At 35.2% G+C, this 16,207-nt stretch overlaps 2 protein-coding genes across 5 annotated transcripts; both read right to left on the bottom strand.

Moving 5' to 3' along the window:
• Positions 1-3,819: 3,819 nt before the first annotated feature.
• Positions 3,820-5,420, bottom strand: LOC110704581. 3 transcript variants are annotated; one of them, XM_021882403.1, is made up of 3 exons: positions 5,213-5,420; positions 4,476-4,841; positions 3,820-4,054 (listed from the first exon to the last, which is right to left on the bottom strand). In XM_021882403.1, exons 2-3 carry the CDS (start codon positions 4,833-4,835, stop codon positions 3,989-3,991), a joined length of 426 nt encoding a protein of 141 aa, XP_021738095.1. In that variant the 5' UTR covers positions 4,836-4,841; positions 5,213-5,420; the 3' UTR covers positions 3,820-3,988. The 3 variants fall into 3 exon arrangements, with proteins under 3 accessions (XP_021738095.1, XP_021738083.1, XP_021738089.1); XM_021882391.1 differs by having other exon boundaries at positions 4,476-4,867; positions 5,213-5,419; XM_021882397.1 differs by having other exon boundaries at positions 4,476-4,859; positions 5,213-5,419.
• A 2,264-nt stretch (positions 5,421-7,684) lies between these two features.
• On the bottom strand, positions 7,685-15,401 carry LOC110705133. 2 transcript variants are annotated; one of them, XM_021882984.1, is made up of 3 exons: positions 15,231-15,401; positions 8,534-8,984; positions 7,685-8,232 (listed from the first exon to the last, which is right to left on the bottom strand). In XM_021882984.1, the coding sequence occupies exons 2-3, from the start codon at positions 8,807-8,809 to the stop codon at positions 8,050-8,052; spliced, it is 459 nt and encodes a 152-aa protein (XP_021738676.1). In that variant the 5' UTR covers positions 8,810-8,984; positions 15,231-15,401; the 3' UTR covers positions 7,685-8,049. The 2 variants fall into 2 exon arrangements, with proteins under 2 accessions (XP_021738676.1, XP_021738668.1); XM_021882976.1 differs by lacking the exon at positions 15,231-15,401 and having other exon boundaries at positions 8,534-9,003.
• Between the last annotated feature and the right edge of the window lie 806 nt (positions 15,402-16,207).

Genomic DNA, 16,207 nt, shown 5'->3' with positions numbered 1-16,207 from the left:
CTGGCATCTTATCTGATCTATGCAAACGATTCTAGAATCCACTTCAGCTAAAAGCTTCTCCGTATTTTTGGAATACAAAGATTTTTAAAATAAAAATAAAAAAATAAAAAAAATAAAAAAAATAAAATTCAGTATTGAGTTCTTATCCATTAGTGAGGATTAGTGGAATAATCATGGAGGGAAAAATTTTCATATTAATATGTCAATCATCAAGTGTCTTACTTGATAATTCATGTAGTATATAGTATAAATGGATGAATGGATATTATAGTCTTTAGTAATAATACATTAAACATAAAGTGGATCATTTAAAAATATAATAAATGAATATGAGACATAGGAAACTGTCTTAAAGTGGAAGAAGTCTGTGTTTATCACCTTGAAATTATAAATAAATTAACAAAGATGTCTAGTTAGTATGGCATTTTCGATCTATTAGCGGAGCATTTCAACCAAAAGCTTCCACTTAAAGGGGCGGGGTGGATGAGATTTGACCCCTGACCTTGGTGTTACGTTGGCTCCGATGCCATGTTAGTGGACCATATCAACTAAAAGCTTAAACTGATGGTTGATGCCCGAGAATATGTTTTATACTTTATCATTTCGTGATTATGTCAACATTTATGGAGTCTATATTTTTTAAAAAAAACTGTTGAATCAATTACAATTTTTCATAAAATATGTATATTAAGGTGATAAACTTGTATTTTTTATGAGAATCACCAATAACTTTTTTATTTTCTTTTTAAAAAAAACAAAGGAATTAAAAAAAAAAAACGTGTATGTTATTGAAAATTCATCCACCACAATTGTAGTGAACGTAGGACAAGATTATATCAATAATTCAAAACATCGGTGGTCCACAATTGTACTACTCCTCCGTTCAGATTTATAGTTACTGTTTATGTTTTTTCACGGTATTTAAAAAATGTGAGGAGAAAATAGATGAAATACATTAAAAAAAAAGTATAAAATACAAATAAAAACAAAAGTTAGAGAGAGAAAGTGAAAAAAAGTACGAGGCAAGTGGGGTATTTAAGAAATGAGAGGAGAAAGTGGATGAAAGATGTTAAAAAAAAGTAAAAAGTACAAATATAGACAAAAGTTAGAGAGACAGTGGAAAAAAGTACAAGGCAAGTGGCAAATTCAATGGTAATTTAGGAAGTTCAATGAATAAAGTTAAAAAAAAATGAGGTTATAATAGCCTTTACATACTATCTAAAAAAAAAAAAAAAAGAACAATATTTTGGATCTCCAAAATAAAAAATCAGGAAGTATAATGTGGGACGGATGGAGTATGATTTACGACAATTACTTCATCATCACTTTAATAAATAATCAAAAAGTACAATCAAAATAAGTGAAATAAACAATAGTACTCTGTATTACTTTCTCTATTTTTTTATCTCACGTTGGAGAATTTACTTTTGTCAATTTTTATTTTATAAATAATAAATTAAAAATTAAATATCTTTAATTATATTTTAGCAAAATTATAAAAAGTTGATAATGTGAAAGTATTTTTGAGATAAATCATATAAAATCTCACATGATTATTATATTTTTTGAACATATAAATCATAAAAGAGGATTGATTGTAGAGTGTATGCTCTTCTTCTTTCCTTTCTGTACTTTCTTTTTGCTCCTCATTGCCTCTCCCATTCCTTTACTACCTACTTATTCCAACAAAGTTCTAGAGCTGGCTTATAAAACAAAGATATGAGTTGTATAACAAAAGATGATGTAACAATACAGAAAAAAAAAGGGGAAAATAATTACTTGATAGATAATGTTAGTTTGTAGATAAGGTCCTAGTATGAGAATCGATCATCAAGTTCTGGTTGGAACAAACAAATGGATAAGGACATGAAAAAAAAACATGTGCAATTATATGGTCAATGTAACTGATTTTTAAAATTTTTAATAATAAATTATTATAAGAGATATAAAGAAATATATGGTCAAAGTCATATGTTAACAAATGTAAAAGTTATAATGGTGTAATTATTTCAAAATGGTGAATGTACACTGTACATATAAAGCCATTAGGATACTACCAAATAAGTGAGTAAATTTCCCAAATAAGTGCATAAATTTCCCAAAGATATAAAGATATTTGGGTCTTTAAGTTTCAAAGCCCTTCGAACTTTGTACTCCCTCTTTTTCTTACTTTGCCTTATATGAGTCATAGAACTAGCACAAATAAGTGAGCCATGGAATAAACAAAAAGGGACCGAGAGAGTAACAGCTAGCGCTAAATAACATCATTCCCTTCCATTCCACAAAAAAAAAAAAAAAAAAAAAAAAAAAAAAAAAATATATATATATATATATATATAAAAAAAAAAAAAAATTATTCCCTCAACCAAAAACATAAAAAAAAAAAAAAAAAAAAAAGTAATATGTAAAATCGAATATGCCACTCCAAATTTCAAAATTCAAGTAACTAGTCTATACTCTATAGCATATGGAATTGGCATCTTATCCGTAAACATGCTAATAATTTAAACAAGAATCCAATTCTAATTCCAAAACTGAATACAAAATTGTGAAAAAGAAATTAGAAGCAAAAAATTGGTCTCCAATTCTTGCCTCCTACTTTATTAGAAGGTGCCATTAATATTTTTTTTTTTTCCTGTTAATAATATATCTAATTGAAAAAGATCTAATAATATATTTTCATTAGTGAAGAAGACGATACTACACAAAGACATCGTTTGAGTCTCTAATTAATTAGCTACATCCTCCCTCCATTCATTACGCGAATCATTAATTCATTATTAGTTGTAATATTTGGAAATTTACACTATATATTCATGTTTTTCTATTTGATTACCTTTGTTGCTTTATATGAAAGAAAAAATATTGCCTCAAAAAAAAAAAAAAAAAATGAAAGAAAAATATTAGTCATGTGAGATTATTGTTTTATTCATCTCAATATATTTTTTTTCACGGTATCTCATTTATATATATATTTACCCGTCTTTAATTAGAGATATAAAGGATTAAAAAAAATATATATTGACAACAAGTGTGAAAATCAAAATGTTATAACTAAAAGTGAATATTTTTAGTTTTCTACCAAATTTACTGCCTTTCCACCGAGTATTAGTTACTCATTTAACCTTCTTCTAATCTTAACATCGTCTCTTCGTTTAATTATATTGCTATTGCCTCTTATCTATCTCTAATTGTTTGTCCCATCGCATTTTGGATTTGAATTTTACATTTTTAATCAAAAACTATCACTAATCTATAAGAAATAATATAGGCATGTGCATGTGATCTTGCTGGATTCGCTTCAATTTCTATCTTCAGAGTATCAAATTTTTATAATTTTTGCATCAGCAAATTTAAAGATCTTCGATCATGTCTTAAGATTTATCTTGGATACCATGAAAATTCAAATGAAGCAAACAAACCAGGAGAAAGGGAGTAATTATGCAATAAGATTTATCTTAGGCCCTTACCCTCCACCTTTGCCATTCGTACGTTCCACATTCGATTGATTCTCAAGGGCACTACATACGACTCAAAAGAAGTAAGAAGAATTGGACTTGTCTTTGTGTTATGCTAAAATATGAGGAATGTTTTTGCCCTACTTGAGCAGCATACTACCATCTTGAACGGATGATCTGAATTGAATAACTTGTACCCACCTTTAGGAGAGGTTATACAAAAGTAGTGCCAAAAAATAACTAAATTTCAACATAGCTAATTTTCTGCCGGGAAACACTAGGCCACCTTTGTGCCACAAAACCTAATGTATTTTTCATGAACTCGTATGTTAATTAAAGAGATCATATAATTAATACGAGTAGAAAAGAGGCACTTTTTTTATTATTAGTACGTACAGACGTATAGTACAAGCTTCTAGCATACATACATTTTATTGTATATGTTACATATATAATATTCTTAGTATGTAGTTGCTAGCTACTAGCTTAATTATTAGCAATACATAATCGATTTGTCCGCCGTAGCTATATCATACAAATGCTTTGTATCGTAGCTTAGGGTATGGAGAGTACGTGCTATTCCATTTAATTGAAATCTGCATAAATTACGTTTGCAAAGAATTTGGCCTTCAGTGAAGTTTGAGTATAAGCGTCAATGTAGGAGCAGGTATAAATCATTTTAAGGATAACTACCGTAACATTTTCATATTTAATTAGATATAAAAAATAAAAATAAAAAGTAGTGCGTGGTGCTACCATTACTATATTACGAGGATAATTACTAAATTAATCGTCGTGCGTGGTGTTAAATACGGGTTTGGACCGCACCTGCAAATTAAGAGAGAGAGTCCACTTCACAAGTCCAAAGGAGGTTCTATCCCAAAACCATATGGCAATAGGAGGTTTGACCCTTTAGCCTTATAAAGTATTTGACTCTCTCAACTCTTATCAACGTGGGACACTTACATGTGTTATTTGGTAGGATATAATTCAACACGTAGCGTTACACATACGTACCTTTCTAGTGTGACTTTCTTCATTGAAGGAATCAGACCAAGCCAAAAGAAAACCATAGTGATTAAGTGGATCATCACTAGTTTTGAGGGAATACACGACAGCAGCTTTGATTCCCTTCTCCTTTTGTTCAAATTGCGCAAAATCGGTTGATTCTGCTAATGTTTCATCATATTTATGATAGGATTTGCCAGACCATGTCTTCTCAGCGTGAAAGTGCATGGTTTTTTTGGTAGCATTGCTCTTGTTGTAAATCCAACCTCCAAAGAGCATCTCATCTTGGGGTTTCGCTTCTTCGGCTTGCTTCATTAGCTCATTCATAGCCGCTTCCTCCTTCCTCACCACACTCTGAGTTGAAGCCATTCGATCCTAACAGGTAGTTTATAGCTGGTTTACTTACATGTGAGTTTTCCCACGTTAGATAAGCATACGAGTTCAAGAAAGTATAGTAACGCTAAATGTAAACCAAACCGTGTAATATGGGGATGTAATTTAATATATCACTGTTTTCTTTTATTTAGACTTGTATCAAATTTAGCAGTAACATATTTTATGTTGTTTCCCTCTCTCATCTCTGTTTTTAACTTTTTATGATTTCAACAAGTTCATCTTTTGTAATTTTGTAGGGTTTTCCCTCATTTGCATCAAACAAAAAATTAAAATTTCAACAAGTAACACACATGCATTAAAACATACGATACTTATTTGAAAAGAGATGAAGAAAAAAAATCAAGGATTACCTTAATTACTTGAAGAGAATTGAAGTTAATAGAAACTAGAGAACTTGACTAACTGAAAAGTGCACGAATCCTAGTAAAACCCAAATTCGGTCTACCTAACTATTATCCACCTATTGCTTATTTTGATTTGCGCGATTCTTTTTCTTTCAATATACACAGAGTAATACTATAATTATAACAGTATTGAAAATCGATTATTACAACAAAAGAACAAATGAAATATATACCCGTATTCAGTGGCGGATCCAAGATTTCCGAGATAATGTGTCACCATCAATTATTGATCATTTGTGAAAGTACAATTTTTTTTTCCATGTCTTGTTCATAATTAATTTCAATCCAAAAATTATATATATATATATATATATATATATATATATTTCACCAAATTGATTTCAATCCAAAAATAGGACACAAAAATACATACCACAACCAAATACAGTACTTAAGAATTCAATTTTACAAGTCGAAAATACTACAAATAACATGTTATAAACAAATGGTACAATAAAATTATTATATTGAATTAACTTTATGATTTTTTAGTTAATTGATAAGCTTTATGGGGAAATATTAAAATCGGTTGTACAAATATAAGATATAAAAAGGGAAAAAAAATTATTAAAAAATTATACAAAAAAAAGTGAGATAACTTAAGAGACCAGTTATTAAATATAACTGGTCTCTTTAATGAAACGAAAGTAGCGCAAAAAAATTGCGAAATGCAATAGCAGCATCAAAGAGACCTCTTATATAAATAACAGGTCTCTTTAATATTTAAGTAGCAATAGCAGCATTAAAGAGATCGCCTACCTTAATAAGAGGTCTCTTTGATGTTGTTTGTTGTTACCAATAGCAGCATCAAAGAGACCGCCTATCTATAATAAGGGGTCTCTTTGATATTTTATTTTAAAAAAAATACTGTGTCACCGGACCCACTATGACTAAAGGTGGGTCCGCCCCTGCCCGTATTAGGGTTTATTTTTTGTTAATTAATTATTTTATTGACGACCAAGTGACAAATATCTAAGGCAAGTATTTTTAAAATGTTATATTATTTTATGATTTATTTACAAGGTTCTTACTCCATTATGTCAATTCACACCACCTCTCACAAACGCTACTCGTATATGGCACTGACATATGATCTATATAAACGATTCCAGAATCCACTTCCGCTAAAAGCGATTGATTACAAAGACTTTTATAAAAAATAAAAAAATAAAAAAAGAATCAGTGTCGAGTTCTTATCCATTAATGAAGATTTGTGAAATAAACATGTAATGATGCGAGTTGTAGTGTACGTTAAGCTTTAGTTATACTCGTAAAGTAAAGCTCATTGTGACGGGAACGGGAGTAAAAGGCCCGTAAGTTTTCGGGCTGATCGAATATAATTGAGTTGAGTTAGTTCGTCTTGGTAAATATCAAATTACTAGTATAAATTTGAATTTGATCCGAACTTTGACCGGCTCGATTTTAAAAATGGTACATATTACTATGTACTTGGTATTTGTTTGCAAAACTTATCAAATGGGATTATTTAAAATAAAAGAACTTATCTGTAACAACAAATTCTACTTGGTATTAACAAAGCTGCGTATTGATACTAAAATTTAATTATAAGTTTGTTTGTATTGTTTCTTCATTAATAGAACAAGCTAAGATGTATAAATAAAAGTTTGGATAAAACCGTTTTTATGGGTTAGTCTATGATGATGAGGGAGCCCCATTTTATCACCTTTTTGATAAACAAAAACTTGTTATCAGGTGGAAATAATGTAATTATATCAATAACTATATGTCTATGTGCCCAAGCACCTTTATATATTAGTAGCATTACACATTTACACCTGAAATAATGTACTATTCAACATATTAAACAAGAATAGTAAATTTACCGTTCACGACTAATTAACCACTGCTGATGAATCTTATTATATTAGCAATTTAGCATGCCATCTCTTCATAATTTCTTGCTATAATTTATCTGAAAATTTTATAGTGGTCGTTTGAAATATGACTACAACAATGTTTTAATGATTATATACTTCATAATTGACATATTTTTCTTCAAGTAATAAATTATAGTATTACGTTATTTTGCTATAGAATAGTATTATCAACATTTTTTTATTTAATTAGATTTCTAGTTTTATTTATGTAAATTTTATTATTATTTTATAATTTCTCAAAAAATATTTATTTTATGTTAGATTAAATTTTTCATAAATTATATATATTTGCATTGTAGATATTAGAAAACTAATTGTGTTCATATGACAATGTAAAATAAAAAATAAACCTATCATATTGTTTATCATTAAAATATTATGATACTTATATTTCAAACAACCGTTGTAAAAACATATCACATTCAAAGATATTATATTATGGTGCGTCGCAGTAGCAACATGCATTACACACTATGTTAAGCCATGAGCAAGTCTTTTTAATTAAGAGGAAAACAAATCATAGAGAAAGATCATATATATAAGAAAAGAGGGCATTTTTTTTATTTAGCACTAGTTAGTTGTACATGGAAATAAATAAACATGCAGGTATAACTGTATAAGCTAGCTAGCTTGCATGTCCTTAAATTACGTATACTCGTACAACAGGTAATGCCCTTAGCTTAAAGGAAAACAACCACAAATTATAAAAAAAAATTAAAAAAAAAAAAAAAAAAAAAAAACCAAAACTAGCCAGACCAGAAGATTATATATACTACATTACGAGTATATATTAATCCAATGGATACGGACGGACTTTTTAGCACATTATTATTATTATTATTATTATTATTATTGATCATCGTACGTACTACGTAGGGAGTTTGTTCAACCAGTGTAGGCGACAGCAACTGCAGATCCAGGTGTGTGACCAACATTGGTGGCATACATTGAGGTTCCAGTCTCCGAGTCATTAGCATAAGCGATAAATCCGGATTCATCCAATTTCGCTTCAACCTGATTCCAGTTGATGTTGTTGAACTTGCTTATAGGGCCACAGTCCGCATAAACCTAATCCCAATTTAATTTATTGCAAGGAAGCATCAAACGAAAGAATATGAGATCCAATTAGTGAAAAATCGTATGAACAAATAATTAATAAAAACTTTATATACGTGTTTAGTAAGGGGGAGGATAAAGGAATCCCTTCACGGCCCACTAGAAGATTCTATTGGGGTCTGATTGACCTCATGAGTTATGAACTTCAACGTACTCATGAGACCAAATCTTTACCACTCGGCCAACCCTTGCTTGGTCCAGCCATACATGTATATATAAGCAAGAATGAAAATAAAAATTGAATTGTACTCACCTTCCTTCCATTAGTGTCGGACCAAGCAAGGAGCCACCCACATTCAACTCCAGCTTTGTTCTTGCCACTATAAACCACCGCGGCCTTAACACCCCCGATCAAGGCTGCTTGAGCCCAGGAACCCAAGCTATCAAGAGGATCTGTGTAGTCTTTCACGGTATATCCCTTCCATAGCTTGGAGTAAAACACGTTCAAGGATCCCCTAGTAGTCTGATTTGTCAAGGCACCGGCTATTAAAGATAGTTTTGGTGCAATAGCGTCAGCCTTTTTAGGCATTCCTTTTCAGCAACGATGGCACGGGACTTGTTGGTGATATCCTCGGACACAAGTGTTTTCTCTGCGCACTTGATCAACTCGTCTAAAGTTGCGCGAATTGCTTTCTGCTCGCAGCTCAATTGCACAGCTACTTTCTCCTTCCTCTCACACTGAGTTGATGCCATTTTTTTTGTACCTTTAATTTAAGTCGTACCAAGCGTGTTGATAAGTATATTAGGTGACTCGTACTTCGTAGCTTTGTCCGCCCGATCGGGCGGACATTGCCCGGTCTGACCGGGCGGAAGAAGAAGAGGTGCCTGGCAAATTCGTTGAAGAAGCTGCTCTCGCGCCCGACCGGGCGAGCCTTCGCCCGACCGGGCGAGCCTTCGCCCGATCGGGCAGACCTTGCCCGGTCTGACCGGGCGGTGGGGGTTGGATACGTTGAAGCATTCGTATGGAGTTTTCTTCTCGCGCCCGATCGGGCAGACCTTGCCCGGTCTGACCGGGCGGAGAAGGAAAAATACGGAACGCGGATTTTGCGGTTTTAGGTTATCTTATTTTATTATCTTTTTGCCCAAGTATCTTTTAATTAGGGATTAATATAAAAACCTCCCTAATATCAGTATTAGGGTTAAGAGAGACAGAGTGAAAGCCGTTCTTGAGAAATACAAGAATCATCTTTGTAATCTTTGCAGTTTATAGTGAAATCATTCGATCTCGGTGCCCGTGGACGTAGCTATCACATCGATAGTGAACCACGTAAATTCTTGGTGTTGTTCTTATTGTTTGCATTGAATTTCTTTATTGTTTTCTTGTTTGTTTTCGACCTTTGCTTCCGCTGTCGCACAACAATTGGTATCAAGAGCTCAGGTTCAATCCTTGGAGAGTTTCTTGAAGATAACAATGGCAGGAGATTCAACAATAAGAATTGAGAAGTTTACCGGGAAAAATAGTTTCGGGCTATGGCAAATTAAGATGAAGGCTCTGTTAAAACAACAGCAGATATGGCGTCCGTTGGCTCCAAAGAGTACTACTTCGGAGTCAGGAGACGGACCGACTGACTCGCAGTTAGAAGTTATGGAAGAGAAGGCACACTCTACCATATTACTTAGTCTTGATGATCAAATCATCACGGAGGTTGCTGATCAGGAAACGGCGGCTGGATTGTGGCTGAAGCTGGAGTCATTGTATATGACTAAGTCGTTGACCAACAAATTATTACTGAAACAGCGGTTGTTTAGCCTCCGGATGCAGTCAGGTACTTCCTTACGGGAACATCTAGAAAAACTTAACTCTATTTTGCTTGATTTACGTAATTTAGATGTTAAAATTGATGATGAGGATGCTGCGTTGATTTTACTTGTATCTCTACCGTCTAGCTTTGAGAATTTTGTAGAGTCTTTTGTTGTTGGTAAGGATTCTATAACCTTAGAAGAAGTGAAGGCAGCACTTCATACTAGGGAACTCAGAATGAAAGCTACGAGTGATAATGGGGATAATGGTAGTGGGTTATTTGTTAAGTCCGGAAAGTCTAAAAAGAATAAGGGGTTTAACAAGGGGAACAATGCTGGGTCGGGTGCTGGAAACGGCAAGGATGGATCTAGTAAAACTACTACTAAAACATGTTATTACTGTAAAGAACCGGGTCACTTTAGGAATAATTGTCCGGTGAGGAAAAACAAGTCCCAGGCTGCTGTAGTTGAAGAGAAACCGAATGAGAGCTATAATTCAGAGGAAGATTTAGCATTAGTCAGTTCTGCTAGGTCTGATGATTTATCTGATAACTGGGTTCTAGATTCGGGGTGTTCGTTCCATATGTGTCCACGTCGAGATTGGTTTGATACATATGAACCTCGCAATGGGGGTATGGTTATAGTCGGTAACAATGCTCCATGTAAGGTCACAGGTATTGGTTCCATGAGGTTGAGGACTGTTGATGGGCGGAGGTTAACTTTGACTAATGTACGGCATGTTTCTGCTTTAGGAAAGAATCTGATTTCATTGGGTACCCTGGATGAATTGGGGTACAATGGTGTGTTTTCAGATGGGGAGTTGTGTATTTTCAGAGGTTCTGAGTTGGTACTTAAGGGTATCAAAAGGAACACTCTCTATGTTTTTGAGGGTGTTACACTGCCTAGTTCTGCGGTTTGCGCATCTGTATCTCACCAGGAGATGACTAAGATTTGGCACATGAGGCTTGGTCATATGGGGGAGAAGGGGATGCAGCTATTGTCCAAGAGGGGTCTTCTATCCGGGGTCAAGGTTGCCAACCTTGAATTTTGTGAGCATTGTGTGTTTGGTAAGAAACACAGGTCAAAGTTCAGCAAGGGTGCTCACATTACTGATGCAGTGCTCGATTACATCCATTCAGATTGCTGGGGTCCATCTAGAGTTGAAGGTATGGGAGGTTACCACTATTTTGTGTCATTTGTTGATGACAAGTCCCGATACACATGGCTTAGGTTGCTTAAGTCAAAGGATGAGGCCTTCAAAGTTTTCAAGCAATGGAAAGCTTTGGTGGAAAATCGACAAGGAAGGAAGATCAAGAAGCTACGAACGGACAATGGGCTAGAGTTTTGCAAAGACGAGTTTAATCAGTTCTGTGCAGATGAGGGTATAGGTCGGCATCATACTGTCAGGAAGACACCACAGCAGAACGGTGTAGCAGAACGGGTTAATCAGACACTGCTAGAGAGAGTCCGATGCATGCTCTCTAATGCAGGGCTTGGGAGGAGGTACTGGAGTGAAGCTGTGTTAACAGCTTGTTATGTCATTAATAGGGGTCCTCATTCTGGAATTGATTCCAAGATTCCGTTTGAGATCTGGAGTGGTAAGTTGCCTAATTTTTCGAATTTGAAGATTTTTGGTTGTGTTGCTTATTATCATGTTATTGAGGGTAAGCTGGATCCACGAGCCAAGAAGGGGTGTTTTGTTGGGTACGGGGATGGTGTGAAGGGGTTTAGAATTTTTTCACCTTCGGAGGGTCGGGTCATTCTTAGTAGGGATGTTACTTTCGATGAAAACACCATGTATTCAATTAAAAATGCAGAGATTTCAGATTTGAGAAGGGAAGGAGACAATTTATTACAGACAGATGGGGTACTTGAGGTACATCAGTCTACCATTGCTGATTTACCTCGGGTACAATATATTGATGATGATGCTGATGTTCCAGTGCCGGGTACTCCTGAACCTGAGATTACTCCTACTCATTCTAACTCTGGGGATGAGGTGGAGCAATCTAATCAGGGGTCATCTAGTCAACCTGACACCATTCTTGAGATGCCTAAACGAGTTATCAAGAAGCCTGTTAGATTGATTGAAGAGATGGAGGGAAGAAATTGCTGTGTTGATGCGATGACAGGTTATGCATTGAGTGTAGCTGATGATGTAGAGTCATTTGAACCTGCCACATATAAACAAGCAATTAGTTGTAGTGAGTCTGCGCAATGGCTTGCCGCAATGGGTGAAGAGATGCAGTCCCTTTACAAGAACAGAGTGTGGGAACTGGTAAAGGTACCGGAAGGGAGGAAGCTTGTGGGTTGTAAATGGATTTACAAGAAGAAAGAAGGGTTGTCGGAAACTGAGCAAATACGTTTTAAGGCTAGGCTAGTTGCTAAGGGGTTCAGTCAGGTAGAAGGGGTTGACTTTGTTGAGATATTCTCACCTGTGGTTCGACATACTTCTATCCGTGTGTTATTGTCAATTGTAGCACATTTTGATCTTGAGCTGGAGCAGTTGGATGTTAAAACGGCCTTCCTTCATGGCGATTTGGAGGAGGAGATTCTGATGAAGCAGCCCGAAGGATTCGAAGCTCCTGGAAAGGAACACTATGCCTGCAGATTGCTAAAGTCATTGTATGGACTTAAGCAATCCCCCCGACAGTGGTACAAAAGGTTTGATTCTTTTATGGTTTCACAAGGTTTTGACAGGAATTCATATGATTGCTGTGTGTATCATAGTAAGCTGGATAATGGTTCCATGATTTATCTTTTGTTATATGTTGATGACATGTTGGTTGCCACAAAGAATAAATCTGATATTGCTAGATTAAAGGAGATGCTTAACTCGGAGTTTGACATGAAAGACTTGGGTGCAGCTAGGAAGATTTTGGGTATGGAGATCTACAGGGATCGGGCTAGAGGTAAGCTTTTCTTGACTCAGAAAAGCTACATTGAAAAGATTTTGTCTCGTTTTGGGATGGAAAAATCGAAGCCTATAAGTACGCCAACTACTGTTAGTTGTAAGTTGTCTTTGTCTATGTCACCTCAATCAGAGGAGGAGTTGTCTTATATGTCTAGAGTTCCATATGCAAACGCGGTTGGTTGTTTGATGTATGCTATGGTCTGTACTAGGCCGGATATTGCGCATGCTGTTAGTGTTGTAAGCAGGTTTATGGCTCGACCTGGGAGGGAACACTGGCAAGGGGTGAAAAGGATTTTTCGCTACCTGAGAGGGACAGCTGATATTGGTCTTGTGTACGGGAATGGTAAGGAATGCTTGGTCACTGGGTACAGTGATTCTGATTATGCAGCTGATGTGGATACCAGGAGGTCTGTGACTGGTTATGTGTTCACTTTGGGTGGTTCTGTGGTTAGTTGGAAGTCTACATTGCAGTCATCAGTTACGTTGTCAACTACTGAAGCTGAGTATATGGCTCTAACTTCTGCAGCTAAGGAGTCTATTTGGCTCAAAGGCCTAGTAGGTGAACTGGGTATTGCACAGGATTTTGCTACAGTGTATTGTGATAGTCTAAGTGCGATTTGCTTAGCTAAAGATCAAGTACACCATGATCGGACGAAGCACATTGATGTCAGGTATCATTTCTTGCGTACTGACAAGAGGATTAAGGTGAAGAAGATTGGGACTGCTGACAACCCGGCTGATTTCTTCACTAAGCCTGTTCCGTTTAGCAAGTTTAAACATTGCTTAGACTTGCTAAATATTGATTACTACGTGATGTAGTAGGCCCTGAGGGGCGAAGTTGGGGAGCTCCTGGTGTAGGTGTGTTGGCCTTAAGGTGGAGCTTGCCCGGGGCTTGTGATGCAGGTGGAGCATTATGAGTTGTTATACTTGGAGACGAGTATGTGATGGGTCTTGGTTGAAGACTTATCGGGATGTATGGCTTATGCATGAGTCCTGCATCGGGTTTGGCTTGAGATGTTTTTTCACTATGTCTTGATGGGGTCGTTTGCTGACTACGAGTTCTCGTCAAGGTGGAGATTGTTGATAAGTATATTAGGTGACTCGTACTTCGTAGCTTTGTCCGCCCGATCGGGCGGACATTGCCCGGTCTGACCGGGCGGAAGAAGAAGAGGTGCCTGGCAAATTCGTTGAAGAAGCTGCTCTCGCGCCCGACCGGGCGAGCCTTCGCCCGACCGGGCGAGCCTTCGCCCGATCGGGCAGACCTTGCCCGGTCTGACCGGGCGGTGGGGGTTGGATACGTTGAAGCATTCGTATGGAGTTTTCTTCTCGCGCCCGATCGGGCAGACCTTGCCCGGTCTGACCGGGCGGAGAAGGAAAAATACGGAACGCGGATTTTGCGGTTTTAGGTTATCTTATTTTATTATCTTTTTGCCCAAGTATCTTTTAATTAGGGATTAATATAAAAACCTCCCTAATATCAGTATTAGGGTTAAGAGAGACAGAGTGAAAGCCGTTCTTGAGAAATACAAGAATCATCTTTGTAATCTTTGCAGTTTATAGTGAAATCATTCGATCTCGGTGCCCGTGGACGTAGCTATCACATCGATAGTGAACCACGTAAATTCTTGGTGTTGTTCTTATTGTTTGCATTGAATTTCTTTATTGTTTTCTTGTTTGTTTTCGACCTTTGCTTCCGCTGTCGCACAACAAAGCGTTATTGCATACATTCATAAACTAGTTAGTGATTGACAATATTTCACAAGTGAGTTAAGACTAATTATCCTACATTTAAAAAGGAGAGTGTTTAACATATTACAAGTAAAGTTTAGCAAAAACAAAAAATGTTTGGCATAAATAAATAAAGTTTATCGCAAAATAAAAATCAACCTAAGAAAATTTATCAATTAAGATCATCAAAATTGGTTTTTTTTCTTAACAGAATCAAGTTAAGTTCAACAAAGATAAGCAACGGAAAACTATTAGATTATTCCATTCATCAACAAATGCCTGAAATCATACATGCATGTTACGATGTTAGTGTTGGTATATTGCTTAATTCTCATCTAACATAGGGTCAAAACATGGTAATTGGTATAATTTATGAAGAATAAATTCCCTGTTTTGGGAATAATATACAATATGATGATTATTATGGGAAAGTTGTTGGGGAGTATATGTGAAATGAGTACGCATTAGTATTTGCTAACAAAGTCTCATGTTCACCGTTTCATAAGGTTAAGAAGGCTAATAAAAAGTAGAAAATAGAAAAAATGAAGAGAAGAAAATATGGAATGACCTTTGCTACGTAAAGATCGATCGATCACTATAGAAGATTGTGTATTAGCTAGTGTGATGCACGAGTTCTGGACTACATACAGATATTGGTATCTATAGACTTGATGGATGGAAGGGATACTTAACAGTAGCATCAAACCAAACATATAAAATAACACGTGTTATTTTTTGAGTGATTGATGCCCTCGATCTCTATACATTTCGTGATTCTTATATATGTCAATATATGATTGATCATATTAGATGACCTACTATTCTTAGCTTTTAGTAGTGGAGAATATCTTTACTATCTCCATAATGTAAGGGTCCATATTTTGATCTATGTAAGATGCCCTTAGGACCCTACTCCCTCAACGCGATATGATTATACCATACTCCCTTTGCAAGATAGAATAGAGGAGAAAATGTGTTCATTTTTTCCGACTTGACTCGATTTTAACTGTTAGTTCAATCGACATGATGAAGATTCATCAAGCCCATACATACATAAGTGTCGAGGAAGTAGTTCAACCTGGTTAAAGGATTGTCTATAATTAGGCGAGGATGATATAATTGCAATCCTTCGTTTAACTCTATTCTAAGCACTTGTATTTACTGTATATATATGTTGTCTGTGAAATTCTCTAGTAGTAGTCCAATAATTCTCCATCCTATAAAGGAAGATGGATCGGCCATATATAGACAATCATTTGAACAATGTAAAAACTAACGCTAAATAAAATTAGTCTCTTTAATCTAAGATAGAAAAAAAAGATACACAAAATAATGTATTTCATTTCTTCCATTTTACTCGCAACAATTTAATTTGACATTCATTGGCAACTATTCAAACATTTATACTTGACGGTCTTTAATTAGTAATTACTCGTAATATTTACAGAGTAAGGAAAAAAAATAGTCAATTGGAATTTTCTTAGATTCAATGCAATATATATTTTCATAATACGAGTATTAATTTTTGAAGTAACTATAAAATAT

Source organism: Chenopodium quinoa, unplaced genomic scaffold (genome assembly GCF_001683475.1).
Source record: "Chenopodium quinoa cultivar QQ74 unplaced genomic scaffold, ASM168347v1, whole genome shotgun sequence".
Lineage (NCBI taxonomy): Eukaryota > Viridiplantae > Streptophyta > Magnoliopsida > Caryophyllales > Amaranthaceae > Chenopodium > Chenopodium quinoa.
Note: the sequence above shows the minus strand (reverse complement) of the source record. Positions and strands in the feature narration are given on the sequence as shown.

Bases quoted from the DNA above. Each gene is read 5' to 3' on its own strand.
- LOC110704581 (XM_021882403.1), bottom strand. From the start codon at position 4,835: ATGGCTTCAACTCAGAGTGTGGTGAGGAAGGAGGAAGCGGCTATGAAT. The intron at 4,055-4,475 runs GTACGTATGTGT...TAATTTATGCAG, and splicing joins AAGAAAGTCACACTAGAAAG to ATTTCAATTAAATGGAATAG.
- LOC110705133 (XM_021882984.1), bottom strand. From the start codon at position 8,809: ATGCCTAAAAAGGCTGACGCTATTGCACCAAAACTATCTTTAATAGCC. The intron at 8,233-8,533 runs GTGAGTACAATT...AATTGGGATTAG, and splicing joins CCGACACTAATGGAAGGAAG to GTTTATGCGGACTGTGGCCC.